Below are 22,791 nucleotides of genomic sequence, written 5' to 3' on the forward strand. Positions count from 1 at the left end.
TCAGATTAACAGTCTTCCACTGTCCAGATGTACAAATACAGCAGCTATTCAATCAAAGATCAGAGGAGCCATGTAAAAAGATGGGTTTTCCTACAGTAATGTTGTAGAATAAGATTGTACTACTTAGTTTCCAAACCCACGAAAAGTATTGGCCTGTGTATTGACACACTCTGACTAGTATTGTCAACCTATAGAAGTGAATATGTAGGGCCATTGATTGGCAGATTGATATAATTTGACTACATACGATTGGTTCATAAATTTGCTTTTATCCTCCCATGTTCTATATTTTGAAGGGATTGTCATAATAAGGGCAAGCCACCAGATTATGTAAATAAAAGATGCAGAAAAGTTAAAACATATTCTCGTAAAGAGATTGCCAGGTAGCATGTAAAACAGCAGAAGTATGGTACTATAGGGAATTAGGTGATTGTGAAGAAAGATGAAAACAAAAATAGTAAATCCATTATGGATCAAAAATCCATAAATAGATGGCTAAAATAAATCAAAGGAAGGAGAAAAAGAACATATAAACCATAAATTTATGTATAAAAAAGTCACAAATTAGAGGATGATATTAGATCAGTAATGGCGCAAAATACTTTAACAATCTGCCCTTGACATAACGTGTGCCATAGATGGTCACTTTTGGGGATCTGTTCAAAGACTGGCTTGAGGACAAAAAGAAGTGTGAGCACACCCTTGGCTTACCTGTTTTATCATAGTAAGTGATTGGATGCTGCTTTAAGGTCGATGAACCTTTTGACTTCTTTAAATTATATTGATTCACGTATTGATTACTGATACATAAGCAACAACATTAAACAATAAAATCACCAAAGAATCAATAAACAAAGCACCGTGACCTATTTGGCCACAAATAACCACACCTTTAGTATCAGATAAAATATTTATTTCCCTATATTAACAATGCTTAGGTCACGAAAATTATTCTCGACACCAAAAGATACACATAATGATGTATTACAGGCTGATGAATTGGCCTGAAGAATCTTAGTTTAAACAAAGCAAACAAAACAATAAACTCAATAGTTAGAACACAAATCAATAACATGAATATCTGTGTATGAGAGATAAGATACATTTGATTCAGATATAAAACGATGTCAAATTATAGGCATAAAGAAAAACACCTCACTAACCTCAAATTAGCATTAGCATGTTGGGCTTCATGCAAACGTTTTAGTAACACTGATTTAGAAAACATTTAGCTATGACACTACCAAAAGTAGCAGCAGTATTAAAACAATAGAAGTTGGTACCTGAAAAACAAAAGACAAATAACTTTATACAAATCAACTATATTACCTATCCTTAGGTAATCAGCAACAACTTCTACTTCATCAGGTGAACATCAGAACAGGACAGGATAGGGTAAGGTGATGGTTTAGAATTTTGGACTATAAGATCACTAAACCATCAGAGCATTAGTTCAGTATTGAACAGACATAGCAAACTCAGAAAATAATAAAACACCAGAATGTCAGTAGATCACCTGGCAAAGTATGAAGTGTCAAAGTGACAGATCACACAAGTCTCGGAACACCGGAAAAGCAAGCTCGTACTGAATGAACTGAACGGACTGAACTGTAAAGTCTGATTCTCTAACATTAAATTAAACTTGCTAAACTCTTGTGATTGGCTAAAGCATAAGGTGAGAAAATAACATCCAATTAGAAAGTTAGCAGATATCACAATTATATAAAATGTTAGATCCGAAAACATCTATTCGCTGCTGCTCCTCTTGCGTAGTTCAGTTCACTTCCTTCTCCGGCTGCATCTGTAGACCCTTTTGTTTTGGCATCTTCCAGATTTGCTTCTACTGGACAGTGGTTACAAATATACAAAAACATTTGTCTTCATACTGGTTTTGCTCGAGGGCAACACATTTCATTAATAAAAGGCACTGAACAAGTTTGTAAGTAGAACAAAATAAGTTTGTTATAGGGCTTACATGAGCACATACAATTGTATCAAGAAGAGGAACACTAGGAAAGTAGATACCTTTCACTGAGGCCTTGTCTGCTTGAGGCACCACAGAAAGCCCAAAAATACCCATATTATTTCAGCCTTTTAGTTTTACAGAGAACCTTTTAATCCTTACACTACATTAAGACATTCTCCAGTTAATTTTAATGTAAGCCTCACACTCATTGGTGACTAGTAAAACAAATACTTAACATATGCAGACCTTGTCTACTGGATGGCGGCCACTAAATAAGGCACAATTTTCGTTCTAACATTTTTTTTCATTTAAAACATTTCACACATTAGTACATCAGTATGATTACGTAAAAGCAAAATATTAAGATGAAATTTCTGCTCTCACAGCTGAGAGTAGGGGTAAGGAAGTCATTGCAATTGATTTGCTGTGGAAGTCATTATAGCAACTTGAAGTCCAGACTCCATACCTTTCTTGGACTTATTGTCAATGGCAGCCAGGGTTCTAGTGAACTTTTATCCCTCTCTAACTGACATTGTTCTATTCTAAAGTGTGTTGTGATGATGGCAGCAAAGAAACGAGTTAATGAGTGACTAAGTGTGAGTAGTGGTGTAACAAATCATAATGACCACTCCTACAGAATGTAACAAGGAGCCAATGCGTCTCGGATATCTCAGACATATTTATAGGCTTTGGGCTAGATGGGACTCACTGATGGGCTGGGGGCCCCCCTCCGCCTCAGGAGATGGCAGGTACCTGTTTTACACCTATGATATGTGAGCTCATGGTACAGAGACAACGGAGCATGGGTACTTAGTTTTCTGTAGTCTGTGTTAATATAGTAGATCTACAATAATCTTTGAGGACATATCAACTGAGGAGCACGTTACACATCCAGAAGAAAGTCCATAACTATGGTGGATATTTCACAATCTTTAATGTATTCTAAGTTGTGTGCATAAGGAGGGGTTGGGAGCGTAAACTAAATTGTGGCACACACCAAGCAGCCCATTTAATGTTCGCAACCAACTTGCACACTTCACTTTTAGTGCCAAAAAGGTTGAGGTAAGTATGCATATTGTATGAGGGTATTGAATAGGTGTCGGTTACAGTTGCATAAGTTGCATAAATTTTGCAATATTGCAACATGCAAATTTTGGCTTTTTTGTTTGTTTTTGCTGCAGTATGATTGGTCATGGAAAGATTTCTTGCAGGAAACTTCTTTAAGAAGAAAATGAGTTGCAAGATATATTTTTCCTGAACTGGTACTCTTGTGAGTAACTTCAGTGATTTGAGATATGCCCTGGCTTTTAATTTTCAAAGTATCTTAAAATGCATTTCACTTAATTTACGTATATTTTTTCCCTCATGCCACATAATTTCAGGAAAACGTTACACAGTTTTGCACATAATATAGTGTAGATTAAGGGATTACTCCATTTTAAGAATAATTTTCAGTTAGGAAATCTTTATTTAAGGAACCAAAATTGAATATTGAAATGTATGTTTCCTTCCTATTAGCCACTATGGACAAAACTTGTAAGCAAGTGTAGGACATCTTGGGTACCCTTGGAAATCTAAGATGTGCATAGGTCACATGTATAATATTTATTAATAACTTCAACACCAGCAGTTTGTATGTATGTGTCAATTTATAGAGATGATATTTGTATATTACAAACCTTTGCGAAAGACGTCAAATCATGGTATGATATTGAAGACAGTGGATTAACAAGTGATTCAAGGCATCCATGCTGGGGTCTGGGTGGTAGACTATTTACTGCATCATGGGGCAGTGTTGTTTAAAGAAGTGTGTCTTCAGCGCTTTACTAAATTGATGAAGTATAGGACAGTCCAGATGGATGATATAAGTAGGTCATTCCTGGTTTTGAGACCTAAACTTTGTTTCACAGCATTAGGTCTCAAACACCCACCCCCCCCCCCGTTCTGCTCCATGTTGTTGTTTGATGGTCTTGCTCCATGTTGTTGTTTTCCCCTACCCATCCTCCCGCCTTGCTCCATGTTGTTTTCTTACCCCGCCCACCCTGCCGCCCTTCAGCCTTATCAGTGAACATGCAATCAACATAGCTATAAAAATTAATTTGTTGTTGCTTGCCCCCACCCCCACTCTGCTCTGTTATTGTTTGCTCCCACCCCACTCTGTTATTGTTTTCCACAACCCTCCCACCCCACTACATGTTATTGTTTTCTTCCACCCTCCCACCCCGCTCTGTGTTATTCTTTTCCCTCACCCTTCCACCCTGCTCTGTGTTATTCTTTTCTCTCACCCCCACCCCACTCTGTGTTATTCTTTTAAACTCCCTCCCACCCCACTCTGTGTTATTCTTTTTCCCCACCCTTTCACCCTACTCCACGTTATTGCTTTTCTCCACCCTCCCATCCCGCCCTTGTTATTGTTTTCCACCACCCTTCCCCCAGCTCTGTGTTATTGTTTTTCCTCACCTTCTCACCGCACACCGTGTTATAGTTTTTCACTCTTTGTGTTGTTGTTTGACCTCAATCCCCCTTTCACCCTACTAGGTGTTATTGTTTGTCTGCAACTAAACTTCTGTCCCGCCCTCCCTCCTGCTCTGCTATGTGTTGTTGATACCTCCAGCCTCCAATTCTGCCCCATGTTGTTGTTTGCCAATGTGTTATTGTTATCACCCACCCTCTTGTGCCACTATGTGTTATTGTTTGCCATGACCCACCCTCCTGTCCCGCAATATGTTAATGTATGAATCCATCCACCCTCCCGTCAGGCTCCGTGTTGTTGTTTTCCCCCATCTACCCTCACACCCTGTTCCATGTTGTTGTTTTTCCGCACCCACCCTACCATCCCTGGCTGTGTTGTTGTTTGTTCCTACCCTTCCTCCAACCCACTTAATATTGTTTCTTGGCCTCACCCTCCCTACCATTCTACTTTGTATTGTTGCTTGCCCTGCCCACCCTCCCAACCTGCTCTGTAAATACACGTGACAATGTAATTATTTTTCAAGTAAAATTAGCCATTTAAAAAAAATTATGATGCCATTATTTATTAAATGCATCAGAACATGCCCAGATAAAACAAATATCTGCCCTATTCCTAGGAGCAACGTAGTGTTCCCCATGAAGATTTTGATGTATCCTTTTTATCAATCTGCCTGAGAAGGGAGACTGATTCACAATTCAGTGCTATAAACGAATGTGCTATCAGCTTAGATACAAAAATTAATTGCTGGCCTACTAATAAGAAAATTCTAAATGTTATGCACAGATAAGGAGGGTTGTTTTTGTGCCAGTTCAACTGGCACCCAGAAAAATGTCCAAAATGCAAAGCATTCTTCATAGTACAAAAATATATTACGTTTTTTGTTGCTAGCCCCCATCCACCTTTCCCACTCCATGTTGTTGTTCGCTGACACCCACCCATCCTGCTCTGTGCCCACCTGCCTTTCATTCCCGCTGCATGTTGTTTGCTGCCATCCACCCTCCTGTTCTATTCCAGGTTGTTGTTTGCCTCCAACAACCTTCCTGTCATGCTCCTTGTTGTCGCTTCCTCCCACCGTTCTTCCCAAACCACTCTATGTTGATTGCCTCCACCATTCCCTCCCGCCTGCTCCCTGTTTTTGCTTTCCTCCACCTTCCCATACTGTGTCGCTCCGTGTTGTTGCTTGCCATAACCTGGCTTTATTACAAACATAATAAAAAAATGTAGCCCAGTGTAAATAAATGTATTTATTTTTAACATTCTTACTATTATCATAATGTTGTATTAAACCGTTGTATTTCACAAAGCCAACACTTCAAATAATTAGAATTTACAAAACAAATACTCATTGAGATTTCAAACTTAAAACACACAACATTACAACCCATTATATTAACAACTACAGAAATCACACATATTAAAGGCGAGACCGACTGACTTTGCCACCGTTTGTTATTCCTTGTACTTCCGCATCTTCAATCTGAGGGTGCAAATGCTCAGAGAGTCACCAGAAAAGCACATGCAATTTTTTTGGAGGGGCAGGGAGCTATGATTAAAAGATCTCCACATTTGCCTTAATTCAGCTTCGAGGTGTTTCCATTTCAGGACCCCAGTTTTCGGTAGGTAAAGTGACTAGTCAAGACCTGTTATGACTGCACATTAAAACAAGAACTGATTCACAAAGGTAAACGTACACTTTTTAGTAAGTTTACGAGCGTTTGCTATTCACAAAGGGATTTACGAATGCGGAGTTTCCGCTCATAAAGAGAAAGGTCTTTTTTGTGTGCGGAGACCCTCGCTTGTAAAGATACTGCTCGTAAATCCCTTTGTGAACAGCAAACGCTCGTAAACTTACACAAAAGTGCGAGTTTACCTTTATGAATCGGGGCCACAGCCTTTTACAGCAGGTTTCTGATGTTAACAGCAAGTCATGAGGGACCTGCGAACATATGAAGGCTAAATCTGTTCCTGTTTCTCTCTTGTAGAATCAAGTGAGCATGAAGACAAGAGTACAGACGCCTCAGGTGAGATTTCTTCTCAGCCTTATGCTGCACCGGTCTACAGCCAGCCCGAGGACTCCAAGGATGGCATGGATGGCAAGAAACTGATTAAACCTGACGACAGTGACGAGCTGGGCTCGTTGCCTGATAATTGGGAGATGGCGTACACGGAGAAGGGGGAAGTCTACTTCATTGAGTGAGTCTCAGACGCTTCTTCTCTCCACAAAGTTACTGCATGTCTTGTGTTTAGAATGGAACGTGTTGCGGTGCCAAAGGAACACTGATGCTGTATGCAAATGATCATGCATTGTTGTGAAAGAACTAGGGAAGACAAAGTCTATCGCCGTTTTTAGGGTCGAGCCTGTGTCGCATGCGCTCGCGCATGCCTATCGCTAGCAAGACGCTTTAGGTATTAGAAAATGGCTCGGAGCCTCGTCAACGTCACGTCAGTGTCTTTCATTGGCAAGTTGGCTTGTCTGTTAGAATCCGCTTCTTTTGATTAGTGGAAGGCATGCGTACGTCATGCCTTTTCTGGTGGTTAGCCCTCCTCGAGTGCAGCGACCAAGTACAGAAAACATGCCAGGCTCGCTGGGTTTGTGGACTACTTTTTATCTATTTTCGCAGCGTGATCTCGCTGGGCAGAAGTCGAGCGCTTCGCATACTATCGACCTTGTTACACAGTTAATTTCACTTTTGCCCGTTACGTTCATAATTGCACTTTTGCCGATAGGTATTATTACTTGTGAACTGTAGCAGCGCGTTTGCGCTATTTTTTTCTTTTAATGCAAGAAAAATCCGGTTGGGAGTTTACAACTGTGAACAGCTGTAACTCCGACAAATGCGAGACCCTAGTGCATTGCAAATGCTTGTTTTGTGTGGAATTACACTTTCATCGTATTAAAAACGAGGTGGAGCAGACAAATCAGTGATTGAGGTTTGCAAAAGTCACGTTGCAGGGTGTAAGAATGTCTGAACCAATTCTTTAGATTCTGTCCTAAGAGTGAATAGTGACATCCTGCATGAGTCTGTAATGCCTTGTAAGAAGAGTAGTAGCGCGTAGTAGTGTGAGACCTGAACACCTGGAGCTCACACACAGCTGGTAAGCTGCCAGGTACACATAAAAGGGACGTTTCACAGTTCATGTCTTTTGCAGCTGTTAACAGATACTTACAATCAAACAGAGCGGCATTTTCTTGAGCAGTTTGAGTTAATTAAACCCTAATTTGGCAGTATTCTTCAGCTTGGTGTGAAATGAGAAGGGATGTATAAAATAAAGCTCTGGCTTGTACACGTTGTCCTTGGGTCGCTGTGGTTTCCTGTATGACAGGACTGCAGGATGACGTGTCCTCTGACCCCTGTTGAGAGCTTGTACCTAGCCGCTCAGAGCATCGCCTAAGAGCGATCATCGTTGAACCGGAGCCCCGTGGAGTCCATTCACAGCCACAGGGCTCTGTGTCCTAAAGGCAGACTCGATGACTGCCTTCCAGGAGAGCTGGATAAACAATTACTGTTGAGTGTTGAAAGAACAGCTGCGATCGCAGAAATTGTGTCCTGTCAATGAATCCGTGTGGATGCAATAGACTACCATAAAACAGGCTGATCGGTAAGTAAAAAGAGTCAAGGCACTTGCCGTGCATCTACACTCGCTTGGGTCCTCTAAAATGGCGCCGACCGCTGCACTCTGCTAACTTCTTATCCACCACTGAGAGACAATGTGCAGCAGTTTAGTATTCTTTATACAGAAGATGTCCCTAACTGCCACATGCTTTCATTAACCTCAATACAGAGCTTGCAGAGGTCAACGACTTGAAATGTAGTGAGGTGTAATATTTGACACATCCGATTGTAAAACATTTTTTTTTTAAAGCACTGTTGAGTCAACTGGCAAGAAATACATGAAGCCTCGCTATATAACTACCAAGAGCAATGCAGCTTTTAATAAGGATTTAAACATTGGGGGCGTATCATGAACACATGTGCTTGTTCATTGCAGGGCCGAGCGCCTGCTTTTTGCGTGTTTGCGGTGTCTGAAGAACATACTTGCAACCAGTGCTTAATTTGTAAAAGAGTTAGTGCAAGCCCCAAAGTTTTTCTCAAAAGTCAAAGTGTCAAGAACCAAGACTGTCTGTTCTTGTTCCCCCTCCTGCCTCTCTCATCCATCATCGTACACTCCTTTCTCCCTTAGGGCCAGATGTAGGTAAGTCACAAATTGCGACTTGCAATTTGCGAGTCAAAGCGACTCGCAAATTGCAACTCGCAATTCGCGATGCAGAAAGGTGTCTCAGACACCTTCTGCGACTCACTATGGGGTCGCAAAGACCCACCTCATAAATATTTATGAGGTGGGTCGCAGTTTGCGACCCCATAGCGAGTCTAGGCACTCACGGGGATGGTGGCCTGCTGGAGACAACTTTTCAATAAAGCAGTTTTTTTTTCTCTTTGCAGGAAAACGAGCTGCAAAAAGAAAAAATACCGAAATCTTTTTGTTTCGGTTTTTTTCAAGAGCTTCCTCTTAAAGGAAAACGAGCTGCAAATAGAAAAAATACCGAAACCTTTTTGTTTCGTTTTTTTTCATAAGGACCACTGCCTGCTCTGAAAAAATAATTTTGTGAGCATTCACAAAGGGGAAGGGGTCCCATCGGGACCCCTTCCCATTTGCGAATGAGTTACCATCCACCATCCACTTGAAGTGGATGGTAACTGCGAGTTGATTTGCGACCGCTTTCGCGGTCACAAATCAACTCTACATCGCGGTGCGACTCGCAAAAAAGAAGGGAACACCCCTTCCTATTTGCAAGTCTAAAACACATTTTGCGAGTCGGTACCGACTCGCAAAATGTGTTTCTGCATCGCGTGAGGCCTTTTGCGCCTCGCAAACGGCGTTTTTCATCGTTTGCGAGGCGCAAAAGGCTACGTACATCTGGCCCTTAGTTCATTCTCCCTTTGTCACTGTTTCCACACCTTTCTCTTCCTTTCCCACTGTTTTCTGCCTTTCTTTCTCTTGTTGTGGATCAAAGTCTGATCTTGAAATTTAGTGGCAGTCCCCAGAAATGAGTGCTCGTGGGTCTAACGTTCAACCACCAGGTCAAATTAAGCACTGCATGCGACTCGGAATTTGTCTGCGTTAGTGCTGGAACTGCCAACACCAAAGCTCGACAGAGAGCAGCAATCACTGTTTTGAGCTGTGGAGTCTGCAGCACATGCACCAGTTGGGAGAAACTCTGATTTAAGTGTATATGAGTTAGACAGTGCAAACGCAATAAACAGGCACCATGCCCTGAACCAGCACAGTTGTTTATGCTATGGTCTGTGGTAACAAAGGCTGAGGTACCTTAGTTTGAAAAAAGTAGCTAGTTTTCATGATTTTTGAATTTTCCCAAATCTACAAACTTTTAAAGAGTTTAGATTCAGGGGTTTGTGGGAAATGGAGCATATCAAACATTTAATAAACATATAATAAAATTTCAGAGCAGTCTAGGCCTTCAGATATTCGCTGGAAACAGTGGCCATGACTGAGAGTTTGCCAGAGTAGGGCAGTGCCATAAACTGGTGGTGCTCCCACCCCACTAATCCTGAGGTTCCATCACTCTACTTACAGCTGGTGTATGCAGGAGCTTTAATATCCACGTGGCAAACCTTAAGTGCTAAGAAGGGAGCTGTTGTGGCGGCAGCTCCCTTCACAGCAAGGAGAACCCTGTAGATGGCAATCTCTAAATAAAGATGGCTATCCCCTTATAGACCGAAGGACCACCTACCAACGTCTAGATAAAGCCCAGTGGCTCTTTCTAGTAGGGTAGACAAAGACTTGTTGCAAGATGCAAAAAAATGAATCTTTATTTTCAAGACGGCAAACTAAAGAATGTTTCAATGGGCTCAGTTGGATACGCGCTCATTTGAGAGATCCATATCCGTTCTATATGTCACAGGATTAAACCTCTCTTTGAAACTTTGTCTCCTGGTGTTTACATACCTATTTTATTGACCTTAGAACGATGATAGACTACTTAGTTTTGAACCATTCAAAAGCTTTTCTAAAGATATCAGAAGCAAGTACATTACATCATTGAGCTATCTTAGAATTTTCAATCATGACCTACTGGATACACATACACATCCCTGCAGCAAACAATACCCTCCGAGCTTTCATAACTGACTATATGTGCGTCAGTAGCGAATAAATCCATATGTATTTAGTTATGCATTTATTGGATTTGCAAATTGCACACATTAAACAGAGTCAGTCGTGGGCAGATACAGACCATGGACTTCATTTACGGGTCACCGGGTGACGCAAATGCAACCCCTGGTTTTTCCCTCTCAACCCCTGGCACTGCCTTTGTGACCCCTGGCATTAGAGGTGGCAAAAGCAGTGCCAAGAACACAGGGGAATCGATCCTTCTACCTCGTTTTGTGCACATTTATATTACACAAATAGTGAATATTAGTTTATTATTCACTATTAGTGGAATAAAAAGTGGTGCGACAGGATCTGGAACAGACGACCATCAATGCCATCTTAGGTAAGAAAAATAAAATGGTTCTAAATGTATGTTGTGTGTTTGCATGTGGGTGAGTGAGTTTGTGTGAGACAGTGTGTGAATGTGAGAGCATGTATATGGGTATGTGAGATTGTGTGTGTGAGAGTGAAAGTGAGCAAGCATGAGTGAGTCAGAGTAAGTGCAAAAGACTGCGTGAAAATGAATGTGTGTGAGTGCTAACGAGTGAATGATAATGACTGTAAGTGAAGGTAAGTGAGCAGGAGTGAGAATGTGTTGTTATGCTTGCAAATCTGCTGTTGGATCTGGGATGCTTCTTGGCTTATAAAAGCACCCTGACAAAGAGCTGGCATTGAATACTAGAGTCAGTACTTGCATATGGGATACCCACAGCAAAATGCTAGAACTGAAACACTGTAGGTGAAATTTTGCCATGTGGCAGCCGTGGAAAAAATACAATACTGGCACAATGGAGGAAGTTTGTGTCAGAGGTGGCATCTATAGCAAATTGCGGATGCTAGCATTTTGGTGGAAAGTTTTTTCATATGGGAAGACAACCATGGCATATGTCAGGTGGCCATCCATGACAAAAGGCAGTCCTCAACATACTAGACATAACCTTTGAAATAAGGGTCCCCCATAGTAAATGTAGAGCAGTATAAGCAAAAGTTGTGGCATTGGCATATTGTATGCATTGTTTGGGCTAACGGTGCACCCATGGCAAAATGTGGCTTTAGCATTGGAGGTCATTTTTGACATAAGCTGGCCTCCATAGGACGTTTAAAACATAATTTGGTCACCTTTGGGGGACTCTCAGGTTTCATTAACATGGCACACCATGAAAGGATTTTAATATTTAATGAGTGTCTTTTCAGAGCCATAGATGTTAGCAAATGTATGTGAAGACTGCACATTCAAATGCACTATTATAGTCCATTTTTGTCAAGAGCTTCTCAGGGGAGAGAATCTCCCACCCTACAATTTCCCCTAGAAGATGTCAGGCTCACTCATGCTTGCCTACTACAAATCAGCTAACTATTCTCTTGACACATCATGTCCACAGCTTTATATAGACGATAGCCAAAACAGATATTTGTTTGTGTTGTTATATTAATCATGCAGCAATGTTAATTATTGATGTCATCAGGATTAAGGTCATGTGACATCACTCTGAGAAGATTTATGGTCAAAGGTCATATGATGTCACTTCCTGCAACATCCTTAAGGTCAAAGATTATATGATGTAGCTTATGCTACCCCATGCATTTTAGTGAATCGATACAGACTGGCAGGAACTGAATGGAAACATTAATTTGATGAAAGGATGTTAAAGGCTTTTCTGAAGGTGATCAATGACAGAAAGTTTCAAATCTTTATTGTAAGTAGGTTTTGGTGCTATAATAGTGAACCTGTGGTCATCACACCTTTGTATCTGGACAGTGCAGTCAATACTTGATGGCAGGTGTCAGGTATCAGAAGATAATAGGTTATACTTTTTCTCTTACAAAAATGGGGTTGTTCCCAAAAAGACGTAGGGGCATGATGCACAATACTGAAAATATTATTGTTATTTGGAGTGGAAGCCTATGGTGTGGTCTGGCGAAGGTATACATAAAATGACCTAAATCCAGCTTGTGATCAAACTGCCGTCAGCATTCTCATTGACCACCTCATGATTGATCGAGAAACCTAATACCACCTAGTAAGGAAGGAAGGGAAATGTTTTGTGAGGTGGTGGATAATAAAGAAGACATTTTTGTAAACAGTTTTTATTCGAGAAGTCATTCCACGGTTCTGAGATTCTTGATGGATATCAATGTTTGGTTGAGAAATCAAATAGTGTATGGGCGGTGAGGGCAGAAATAAATGAACTAGCATCCCTTCCTTTCCAATTTACTCCTCTACTAAATGGGCACCCTTGAAAGTCATCAGCATAGCATAACTATCTCTCAGTGGTTCCAGAAACTGAGGATTATGCCTTTCAAAAAGGAAAGGAAACATGCGTGAACCCTGAGGAAAATGATAAGTGACAGGAAAACGGTTGACATTTAGATATCAAGGTTGGCACATTGTTTCATATTTGTGAGTTCAGCAAATATAAAGACCTTTAGACTGATGGCTTTAATTGCACCTAATTGTATATGTCTTCATATCACATTATAGTACAGAAAGAGGGTAGGCTCAGAAGCCTATTTCATTTAATCAGTGATGGCAGAATCCTTTTTTTGTCTGTCATAAATAGAAAATGTTATCAAGCAAAGGGCCTTGGAATGAAAGATAATTCAACAAGCTATCTCGCCATACAAATCATTACAGCAGAAAACAAAACAAAATGAAGCATGAGTATCACAGTTCGAGAAGGTGATCTGGGAATGAAGTGACAATGCAGGCATAGAGTCATAGTGGAGCCCAAGTAGATGCCAAATCAGTTCTTGATAGAGGTATGAGGAACCACTAAATTATATTTTAAATTAAAAAACCACAAAGTAGCCCAGTAAAACATATTTTACATAATTTGCCAAGATAATCCAATCCATCATTGCAATGGTGTCAACATCTGCTTGAAGACTGAGAAACTATAGCCACCCTCCATCACCCGCCCGTGAAGACATCATTGCTGCCTTCCTAATGCTGATCATTGGTTTAGCATGAACATCTTATGATTAGAATATCCTTCATTAGTTTACTGTCATGAAATGACGTGGTTGCTATCGTTACAGGATCAAAATAATGGCAGCTCTTCTCTGTCTATGCACCCAGGATCTGGAAAAAACACCAGAACCACTCCAACTCTCCTGCAATTCAGAAAGAAACTGAAGACACATCTTCAAGGACCATTACCCTCCACATTGAAGAACATATCTGTTACCTGGCGTATTGTAAACTACCTGTTTCATATTCTTTGACACTTGTGTGTGTGTGTTTTGGTATTTCTAAAGCACAAACTTCGCCAGCCAGCACTGAAGTGCTGTACTGAGGGCAACCCCAAATGATGATGCATAACAGAGGAGAGGACATAAGAACGAGGTAGAGAAAGTGGAAAGAGGGAAGAAGTCAACATATCTGACATAGTGTTACTTGAGGAGGTCAGCTTTCAGTTTCTTCCTGAATTGTATGAGGGTTGGTGCTGTTCTGATGTTGCAGGGAATGGTGTTACAGGTCCAATCCCGGGGGCATAGGCTGATGAGTCTTATTTTCTAGTGTTCTCCTTCCAGCAGTGTTTAGCCTCTAATCTGGCAATATCAGAGTTCCTCTTCTGGCGTTGACCTCCGAGTATTTTTAGATTGTTAGCTAGGAAAATAAGGGTGTTGGTGCAGCTAATATAGGAGCCCACCCAGGTGATATGGTTGGGCCCTGCGGGATGGGGTCCTAAGGGCTAAAATCGGCCCAGGACGGGGGCTACATGGCCTCCCTCCCCAATTATATACAATATATTTTCGGTGGTCTGCGGGGGAGGGGGCCCACGGGCCCCCACTTCCCCAATAAGATATAATATATTTTAAGGCCGGGCTCTGGGGGATGAGGTCCCCTGTGCCGAAATGAGCTGGGGGAGGAGGCTGTGTGCCCTGCTCCCCCAATTCTATAAATAATAAAAGGGCTCGCCCATTTTATTAGGACAATGGACAGCTTGCCAAAGAGTCCCTCAGTACATTTGCTGCATATTTTGGTGGTGCATTCTTGATAACGAGGAATATGAGGACATCCTCACCAAACAAAGAAGCACTTACGTCATATAGATAAGAGGAAGGACCCTGGTTCGGTGGAGATTGACGTCTTTGTTGTCTCGTTTGCCTGTCTCTGGGAGGATTCATGTTATCAAAGGATTTTGGAGAAAGATGCATGAGTCACAATCACATTGCCAAAGGCACACAAGGTCACTGGAGACATTTCCTCGTGGTCCACAACGCAGCTGTAGTGTAGAATGCACCCTGGACACTTACCCAAGGAGTCGGAAAGAACTCCACTTGGGCAGATATTTTGTGCAAAACTGTAGACTACTACTTAATAAAAGGGCAGGTAAGGCACTCGTAGAGCTACCAGCACACCCACACACACACTCCCATACCCTCTCACAGACACACTCAGACACTCATGCACCCTCTTACAGACCCATTCAGAGACTCATGTACTCACTCACAAACCCACCCAGACTCTCACTTGTGCACTCACACACTCACACACTCACTCACAGAGACACTCTGACACCCAGTCTCTACTCTCACACCCAGACAGACACTCTCACACCTACATAGATCCTCTCACACCCACTCTCAGCACCCAGGCACTTTCACACCCATTCTCACACCCAGAGAAATCCTCTCACACCCATTCTCACACCCAGAGACATCCTCTCACACCTATTCTCACACCTGAGAGACAGGCCCTGTGGCCAACTCCCGCCACGCACGGGCAATGCCATGCGCAGCACAGTGTGGGGTGGTTATGGGGGTTGGCCAAAGGACCTGGTCTCAGGATACAAAATTTGCACAAAAAAAACCTGAATGTTAAAACACAAAAATTCACCAGTTATAGTCAGTTGCAATAACTGTAACTTGCTCCCCACCATGCACTGCTTATGTCCTCACATATGACGTTCAAAAAGCATTTTTTAATCATTTTTGCCGCAAATTTGCACAGGATCAGTGTATCGAGGCAAAAATGAAAAAAAAAGGACGGTCTCCCGGGCTTGTGTAAACCTCAGCCTCTTGGGGACCACCACCTCCCCAGGGCCAGGCTGTTCTTCTTCAAGGGGATGTTTTCGGTCCCAGGGACCACCCCCTTCCTGCGGCAGGACAATGTTGTCAAGGGGAGGGGAGCTGAGTGACACCCCCCCCCCCGGCTGCTTTCAACGCGAGGGAACACCATCTTCCCAAGGCCAGCCCATGCAATTTTAAGGGAGGCAGGCCATGCTGCCCCCCACCTGGCGTCATTAATGGCCCGGGGAACTGCCACCCCCCAAGGCTGGCATGCTATGTCCAGAGATTCCTACCATTTGGACAAAGATGTTTGCTTTTGCTTGGCAGGCCAAGTCCACTGGGTGAGAGAAGGAAAACTGCTCCGCCTACTGGGAGTGGAATTTTTTCTGTTTCTATGCCTTCTGTCAATCAAGCAGGAAAACAGATGAAAAAGTTGCTCCCTCATGCAGGGAGCAGCATTTCTGGCTGCTCCCTGAGTGTGAATGCTGCTCCCTGCATGTGGGAGAAATGCTGGCTCCCACTGTAGGTGGGGAGTTAGCAAATGCCAGGGCATTCAGGCTGCCCCCACAGCCCCCAACAGTGCATGCTCAGTGTCCTGGGTAGAGCAAGGGCACCCAGCATGAAGTGGTCAGGCCCTGGGAGGTGGGGTCCCTGGGGTAAAATCGGCTCAGAGGGGGGGGCTTGTGACCCTTCTCCCTTTTTATTAATTGGCTCAGCCTCTGCGAATGGGGACCCTCAGGCCAAAACTGCCCTGGGAAGGATTTTGGCCCAGAAGGAGGTCTACATGGCCCCCCTCCCATTGCACTGATTGGCCAGGCCCCTAGCTTAAGGGTCCCCAAGACCAAAATCAGCACAAGGAGGACGGCTGCATGGCCACCCTTCCCTTTTAATAATTGGATGTGCCCCTGGGGATGGGGTCCCCATGCTGTAATTGGCTCAGGGAGCAGGGCAACATGCTCTCCTTCCGGATTGCCTGCATATTGGGGCCGGACCCTGTAGCTGACCCACCCCCACATACATCCAAAGCCATGCATGAATGGGGGTTAGGTGCTTGCGGGGTTAGCTGTGTGTGGCGCGGGTTAGCTCCCTATGGGGTGTTGGTCGCAGGGCCTGGTCTGTGGCCAGGTCTTACACCCAATCCCCGCCGCACATGGCCAAAGACTGTGTCCGGCAGGAGTTGGATTAACATAAGATAATTAAATATAACTTAACATTAAAAAGACCATAGAAATTCACTGAAAAAAACAAACGTTGCAGGGACGTTACAGTTAGGAAATAGAATTAATTAACCTTTGAAATTCACTAAAAAAAGCAAAGGTCAGAGGGACGTTATAGTTAGATTTAGATTTTACACACACAAAACCATAGAAATTCAACAGTTATGGTTAAACTTATCTCAAGAAACTATTACTCGTGTCCTAAGGTCTCTTACACCCTCACCATGCACTGCTATTTACGCCACATATTACATCAGTAATGGCATCTTCTAAGATGTCATTTATGATATGATTGCAACATTGGCAATAAACATATTGATGAGAAAACTGTGGATGGATACACTTAAGATTGCCCTTCATAACTCGCCAAACCAGTATTTTCAGTGGCCCAGTGTGTGCCCTCCCTCTAAAATTCACTTCTAGAGACACCAATGGACATGCAGCAAGAACAGAATGTATGATTGCAAGATTAGTGGTCATATTGGCTCTTCAATCAGAAGACCTGTAGTTATCATCATATGCAGACACGATGCTGCTTGAAATGCATTTTCAGTTGTGTATTAAGTGTGGTATCAGTGTCCCAGTAGTTCAGTATCCTCTTTGGTTGGTCTTATCAGGTTCTCAGTATCATAAATGGCCCTTTATCCTTAATGTTAAGGCACCTGGGGTCTGTTCAGGAGGCTGACTTCAACAGTCACTCTCAGACAGAAATTAATGAGGTGCTAAGGAGAACTCTGTCCCCAAAATCATTCCTCACCTCATTGTAACTAAAAGATGATTCAGACTATTGTGAAGTGCAAATTGGCAAAAGAAATAGTGAGTGTGCCACAGCCGGCTGGATGGTTCAATAAATTGAACGTACAGACCTACTGTTAGGGAGTGTGAGGAGTCTATTTGGGAACAGTGTATGTCCTCCAGGGTCAGCTTTTAATAACCACATCAGAACCCTGTCTCTATACAAGGAAATAATATTCTCGGAACAAGTACCGAATGAGATCCTTTTATGGCATCCCCTGGGCAGAGTTCCTTTTAAAAGGACACTGAATGTTTCCCTATGCAACTCAGCGTGCTTCATCCTAGGGTCCACTTCTATCTTTGGTTAGCTGGCCACAGTAAACTCTTATTGGGTTTCTTTGGAATATTAGCCAAGACACTATTTGTTGAGCATGGTGTAGTGATTAGAAAATGCCTTTTCTACATAAGGGTTCAAGCAACAGAAACCATGTAGCGGTAGGTAAATAACTAGAGGGTCTATTACGACCCTTATCTACATTAAATGTCAACATGTTTTTGTCCTTAATTGAAGCCAGTAATGGGGCATGCATCAGGACTATGTCATCTCATGCTATGGTACATCAATGTGAACAACAAAAGGGTAAAACAACATGCAACCTGAAACAAGTCTCAGAATTTCTTTACATCCTTGGTACAAATACCTATGGGAAAAATGCATACCCATACAGGTATATGTAATGACATTCTTTTTAATTGATGAGCCATGCTCTATAGATAAAACTTTCATACCTGCTGAGGAACTTTTATCATCTAGTGAGCAACACCCTTTCTTACCTTTAATCTCCACATGCATAGCACCACATGTGGAAAAATCAAGCATAATTCTGCATGTCAAACAATAGTATATAGCATTTACCAAGACTGAACAAATTATATACCCCACAGAATGGGAAAACAACATAAGAGTACACTTTACATATGATTTATGAAAAACAGTCTCATAATTACACCCACGATTCAAGTGAGTTTCATCTCAAGCATGGGATGCACATGTGAGTCTGCCCCTACTTGTCTAGTCCACTTGCCATACACTTACATATTCATACAAGCTTGAGTGACCAGCAGGGTACCAGTCTAGTGATATACGAACGCCTCCACAGAACTACAATATGTTGTGATGCAAAGGAAGTTGTTGGCAAGACATTACTTGGAGAATACCGATGTGCCAAGTGATGCTAGAAATTGTAGTCAAATACGAGTGTGTCCCTTGTTGTGGTGTAGTCTTATAATGAAACGTTCTATTCTCACATGCTGACTGTTAAATACTATTCTTTCTGCTCCTTGCATTCCCATATTCTTCATCCCATAGTTTCTCATCTCCCTAAGAACCTTTCAACACAGCAGCAGATCACACAGATATCATTCTTAGTGCTTCATTCAAAATTTCAGTCACTGTATTAATTAAACAGAAATCATATTGGTGTGTAGAACTGCTACGTACCTAATGTCTGGCAAGAACATTATGCCTGGACATTTTCTAGGAACTGAATAATGCTACATTAAGTGAAACAATGATCCTGCACACCATAATATGTTAACATATCTGTCTAGAAACTAGGAAGACATAAAGTCAGATTATCAAAAACAAATCCTGGTCATATTCCTTCAAGCAGTCAGCTGTCATAATAAGACGACAATGAAAAATATCGAGTTCAATGAATCAATATTATGGGTGTAGACATAATTCTACTAATTATTAGAGATTATGAACAAAGATCAGGCTTGCAGTATATAAAGAAAATATCGACAAAGAGGATAAAATGATGATTGTAATTTGAAACCATCAAACAGGGTAAAGTCATGTGCCAAAGTGATTTACAAAAACAACGTAGTTCAAGTCGGTATGCTCAGATAAATAGACTCATTACTATTGCAACATATCATATCAGGAGTCGAAGATGACAATGAATCTCATCCCAAGGCAATCTGTAATTACAGAAAGCTTATACCATGAGCTAAATGTAGTACTTAAAGCCACTTGCAACTTTTGAGTGGCCTTTACATTGTACGTTGTTGAATGACACCGTCCATGAATATGTATACTGTGGCTCTAAAAGAGAAGGGGTTCTTTTAAGAACCGTGTAGAATGTACAACACAGTTGAGATCTGTCTCTTTGGTTTCTCTTTTTCTTGCACTAGCTCTCTCACTCACACTTTTCCTGCCTCAGGTATCAGCCTTGTTTGATCTTTTTATCTCCTTATAATACAAAGTCACCAGTGACACTTTACTGAGCTAACTATAACTTGCGCCACCTCCGTTCACTTGTGAAATGTCATAATTGATGCCAAATTTGTTGTTTTTTTGTATGCCGTCAAAACATTTCTATGGGAATTTATATGTGAAAACACTTTTTGGGACCCTCTCCCTTTTTTCTTTGTCCCTGTTTGACAAATCACACAAAAGCTGGATGTTTCTTGAACGTGCATCAAAGTTATTACAAAACAAAAATTGCTCTTCCTATGGAAAACAACACACACACACACACATATATATATATATATATATATATATATATATATATATATATATATATATCTCCAAGCAGTCACAAACGTAAATGAAAGACGTGCACTCAGGCATGTAATGCGCACCAAAAATTTATTGTGCGACATATTTCGAATATAACAGCTTTGTTCACTACACAGAGGTTCGGCCATTTTGATTTCATTTATAACACTCGAAAATACAATGGAAAGTGAAATAGGGACTACTGCCCCATGTAAACCAAAAAAGTAACAATAGAGATACATGTTGCAGCACCATCATGAAATGTACTCTTTGAAATAAACACAATAATGGATTTGCAATTGTAAATCTTCATGCAATTCACTTTAAATGAATAGGATCAGAATAATACATCATACTATGTACTTATTATTAATCGCAGTGGTCTGAGATTCATATTGGCAATAAATTTGTTCGTCCTGCATCAAGGTAATGCAAACAGTACTAACAATGAGTTCATCAGTATATATAGTAACACAATATCAAAATGTAGAATTATAAAGTATCCATGATGCAAAATAGACTAATGTGTTACTGATAGCCAATTCCCAACACATGAGGTCGATAAATAATCAAGATAGTCACTATCATGTAGCATGTCACTTCGCAGAATTTCATTACAGTAACAGGGAGTTGCTTCAATATTTTGCCATTGACCAGATAAAATGGAGCCCACGGGGTGCCAATAGAGAACTGAAACTTCGAAGAAGTGAATCCAGGTACATCTTAGATTTAGAAATGAAACATTCTATGGGGTTAAACACAGATAAGGAATTGAACATACATTTAGGAGATTAATATCCTTCAAGAAGAATTACCCTAGTTCAATATGGGCATTAGCTTACTAATATGGGATTTCAGTGATTTGGTAAAATTTGCACATTCACTTAGCGTATATGTAGTGGATTAATTTTCATGAATATTATTGATCTCAATTTTCATTTATAATATTTGTATTATTAGGACAGTTTTTGAAAAATTCTGAAGAACTGGTAATTATTGACACAATTTATTTTTGCAATTCTTGCATGAGTATTACTTTTCTAGAATTTTGGGGAATTGGCCATCAATAACGTATGGTGCACACATTAGTCTATTTTGCATCATGAATACTTTATAATTCCTAATTTTGATTTTGTGTTACTATATATACTAATGAACTAATTGTTAGTACTGTTTGCATTAACTTGATACTGGGTGAACAAATGTATTGCCAATATGAATCTCGGAGCACTGGGATTAATAATTAGTACATGGAATGATGTATTATTCTGATCCTATTAATTTAAAGTGAATTGTGCAAAGATTTACAATTGCAAATCCAATACTGTGTTTATTTCAAAGAGTATATTTCAAGATGGCGCTGCCGCATGCATCTCTATCATTTCTTTTTTAGGTTTACTTGGGGCAGTAGTCCCTTTTCACTTTCCATTGTTTCTTCTAGTGTTATAAATGAAATCAAAATGGCTGAACTTGTGTGTAGTGAACAAGACTGTTATAGTCGAAACACGTCTCAAAATAAATTTTTGAGGCGCATTACATGCCCGAGTGCATGTCTTTCAGTTATGTTTGTGGCTGCTTTGATTTATGGTTTTCTCCACTGTATATACATATATATATATATATACATATATATATATATATATATATATAAACACACACACACACACAGAAATACATATATATTCACTTAAAAACCCTAAGGTTAAAGGGATGTTATAGTTGGGCTCACATTTAAAACATACAAAAACAGAGAAATTCACCTCTTATATTTAGAGTTATCTCAAGTAACTATAACTCATGCCCTAAGGTAACTATAACTCACACCCCTGCTATGCACAGTTTTTTCATCATAAATTTTACTGCAAATATTACATTTATATTATCAATGATGTTCTCAAAGTTGCATTGAGTGCTGTAATTTGCGGGGTAATTAGCAGTGCATGGCAAGGGTCCTGTGGTCAACCCCCTATAAGCACCCAGTCTTGCACTGCGGATGGCCAAAGGCAGTGCGTTATGGGGTTGGCCACAGGGCCGGGCCTATGGCCAGTCCCTGTGGCCAACCCCCTATCCACCCAACCCTGGGAGAGAGTGTGAGAGAGAGAAAGTGAGATATTGAGAGAGAGGGTGATTTAGGCTTTGATGAATGATATACTTAAGATGAGATATCTCCGGACAAATTGAAAATAAAACATTTTTTATCATTTAAGAAGAGAGAGAGAGCCTTTTTTTTATAGTTGAAAAGAAACTAAATCAGGAAATGACCACAGACTCACCTAGACTAGAACCCTTAACCTTTAGTGTACATGTCTGAGACCTTAACTTCTAGGCCAGAGGTGACTCCTTACTGAGTCCATACTTAGAGATGACATTCAAACCACAGATTTCAAGGGGAAAAAAACTTCAGTGTTTCATCATTAGGAATGTTTAACAGTGAAAACACTAGAAAATAAACAGGCACACTGCCAAGCAATATTAGAATTTGAACCGTCAGCCTACTGAGTGACAGCACAAGAGGTTGACCATTAGGCCAGAAGTGACTCTGTTGCGCTCTGCATCCAACCGTAACTATAACATTCTTAACAAACATCTTGCTAGTCTTTAACATCATTGTATGGGGAGACCCTTGCAATAACAATCTCTC

The 22,791-nt window shown here is 41.0% G+C and overlaps 1 protein-coding gene across 10 annotated transcripts in view; it reads left to right on the forward strand.

Annotated features, from left to right (window-relative positions):
* Positions 1-22,791, forward strand: part of MAGI2 (membrane associated guanylate kinase, WW and PDZ domain containing 2) — a 2,755,167-nt gene that overhangs the window by 1,806,218 nt on the left and 926,158 nt on the right. For all 10 annotated transcript variants that reach the window (XM_069229701.1, XM_069229700.1, XM_069229695.1 and 7 more), the window contains one exon: positions 6,422-6,632. In XM_069229701.1, coding sequence (XP_069085802.1) covers positions 6,422-6,632 — 211 coding nt within the window. The remainder of the gene's footprint in view (positions 1-6,421; positions 6,633-22,791) is intronic.

The sequence above is a fragment of the Pleurodeles waltl genome, chromosome 4_1 (genome assembly GCF_031143425.1).
Source record: "Pleurodeles waltl isolate 20211129_DDA chromosome 4_1, aPleWal1.hap1.20221129, whole genome shotgun sequence".
Taxonomy (NCBI): domain Eukaryota; kingdom Metazoa; phylum Chordata; class Amphibia; order Caudata; family Salamandridae; genus Pleurodeles; species Pleurodeles waltl.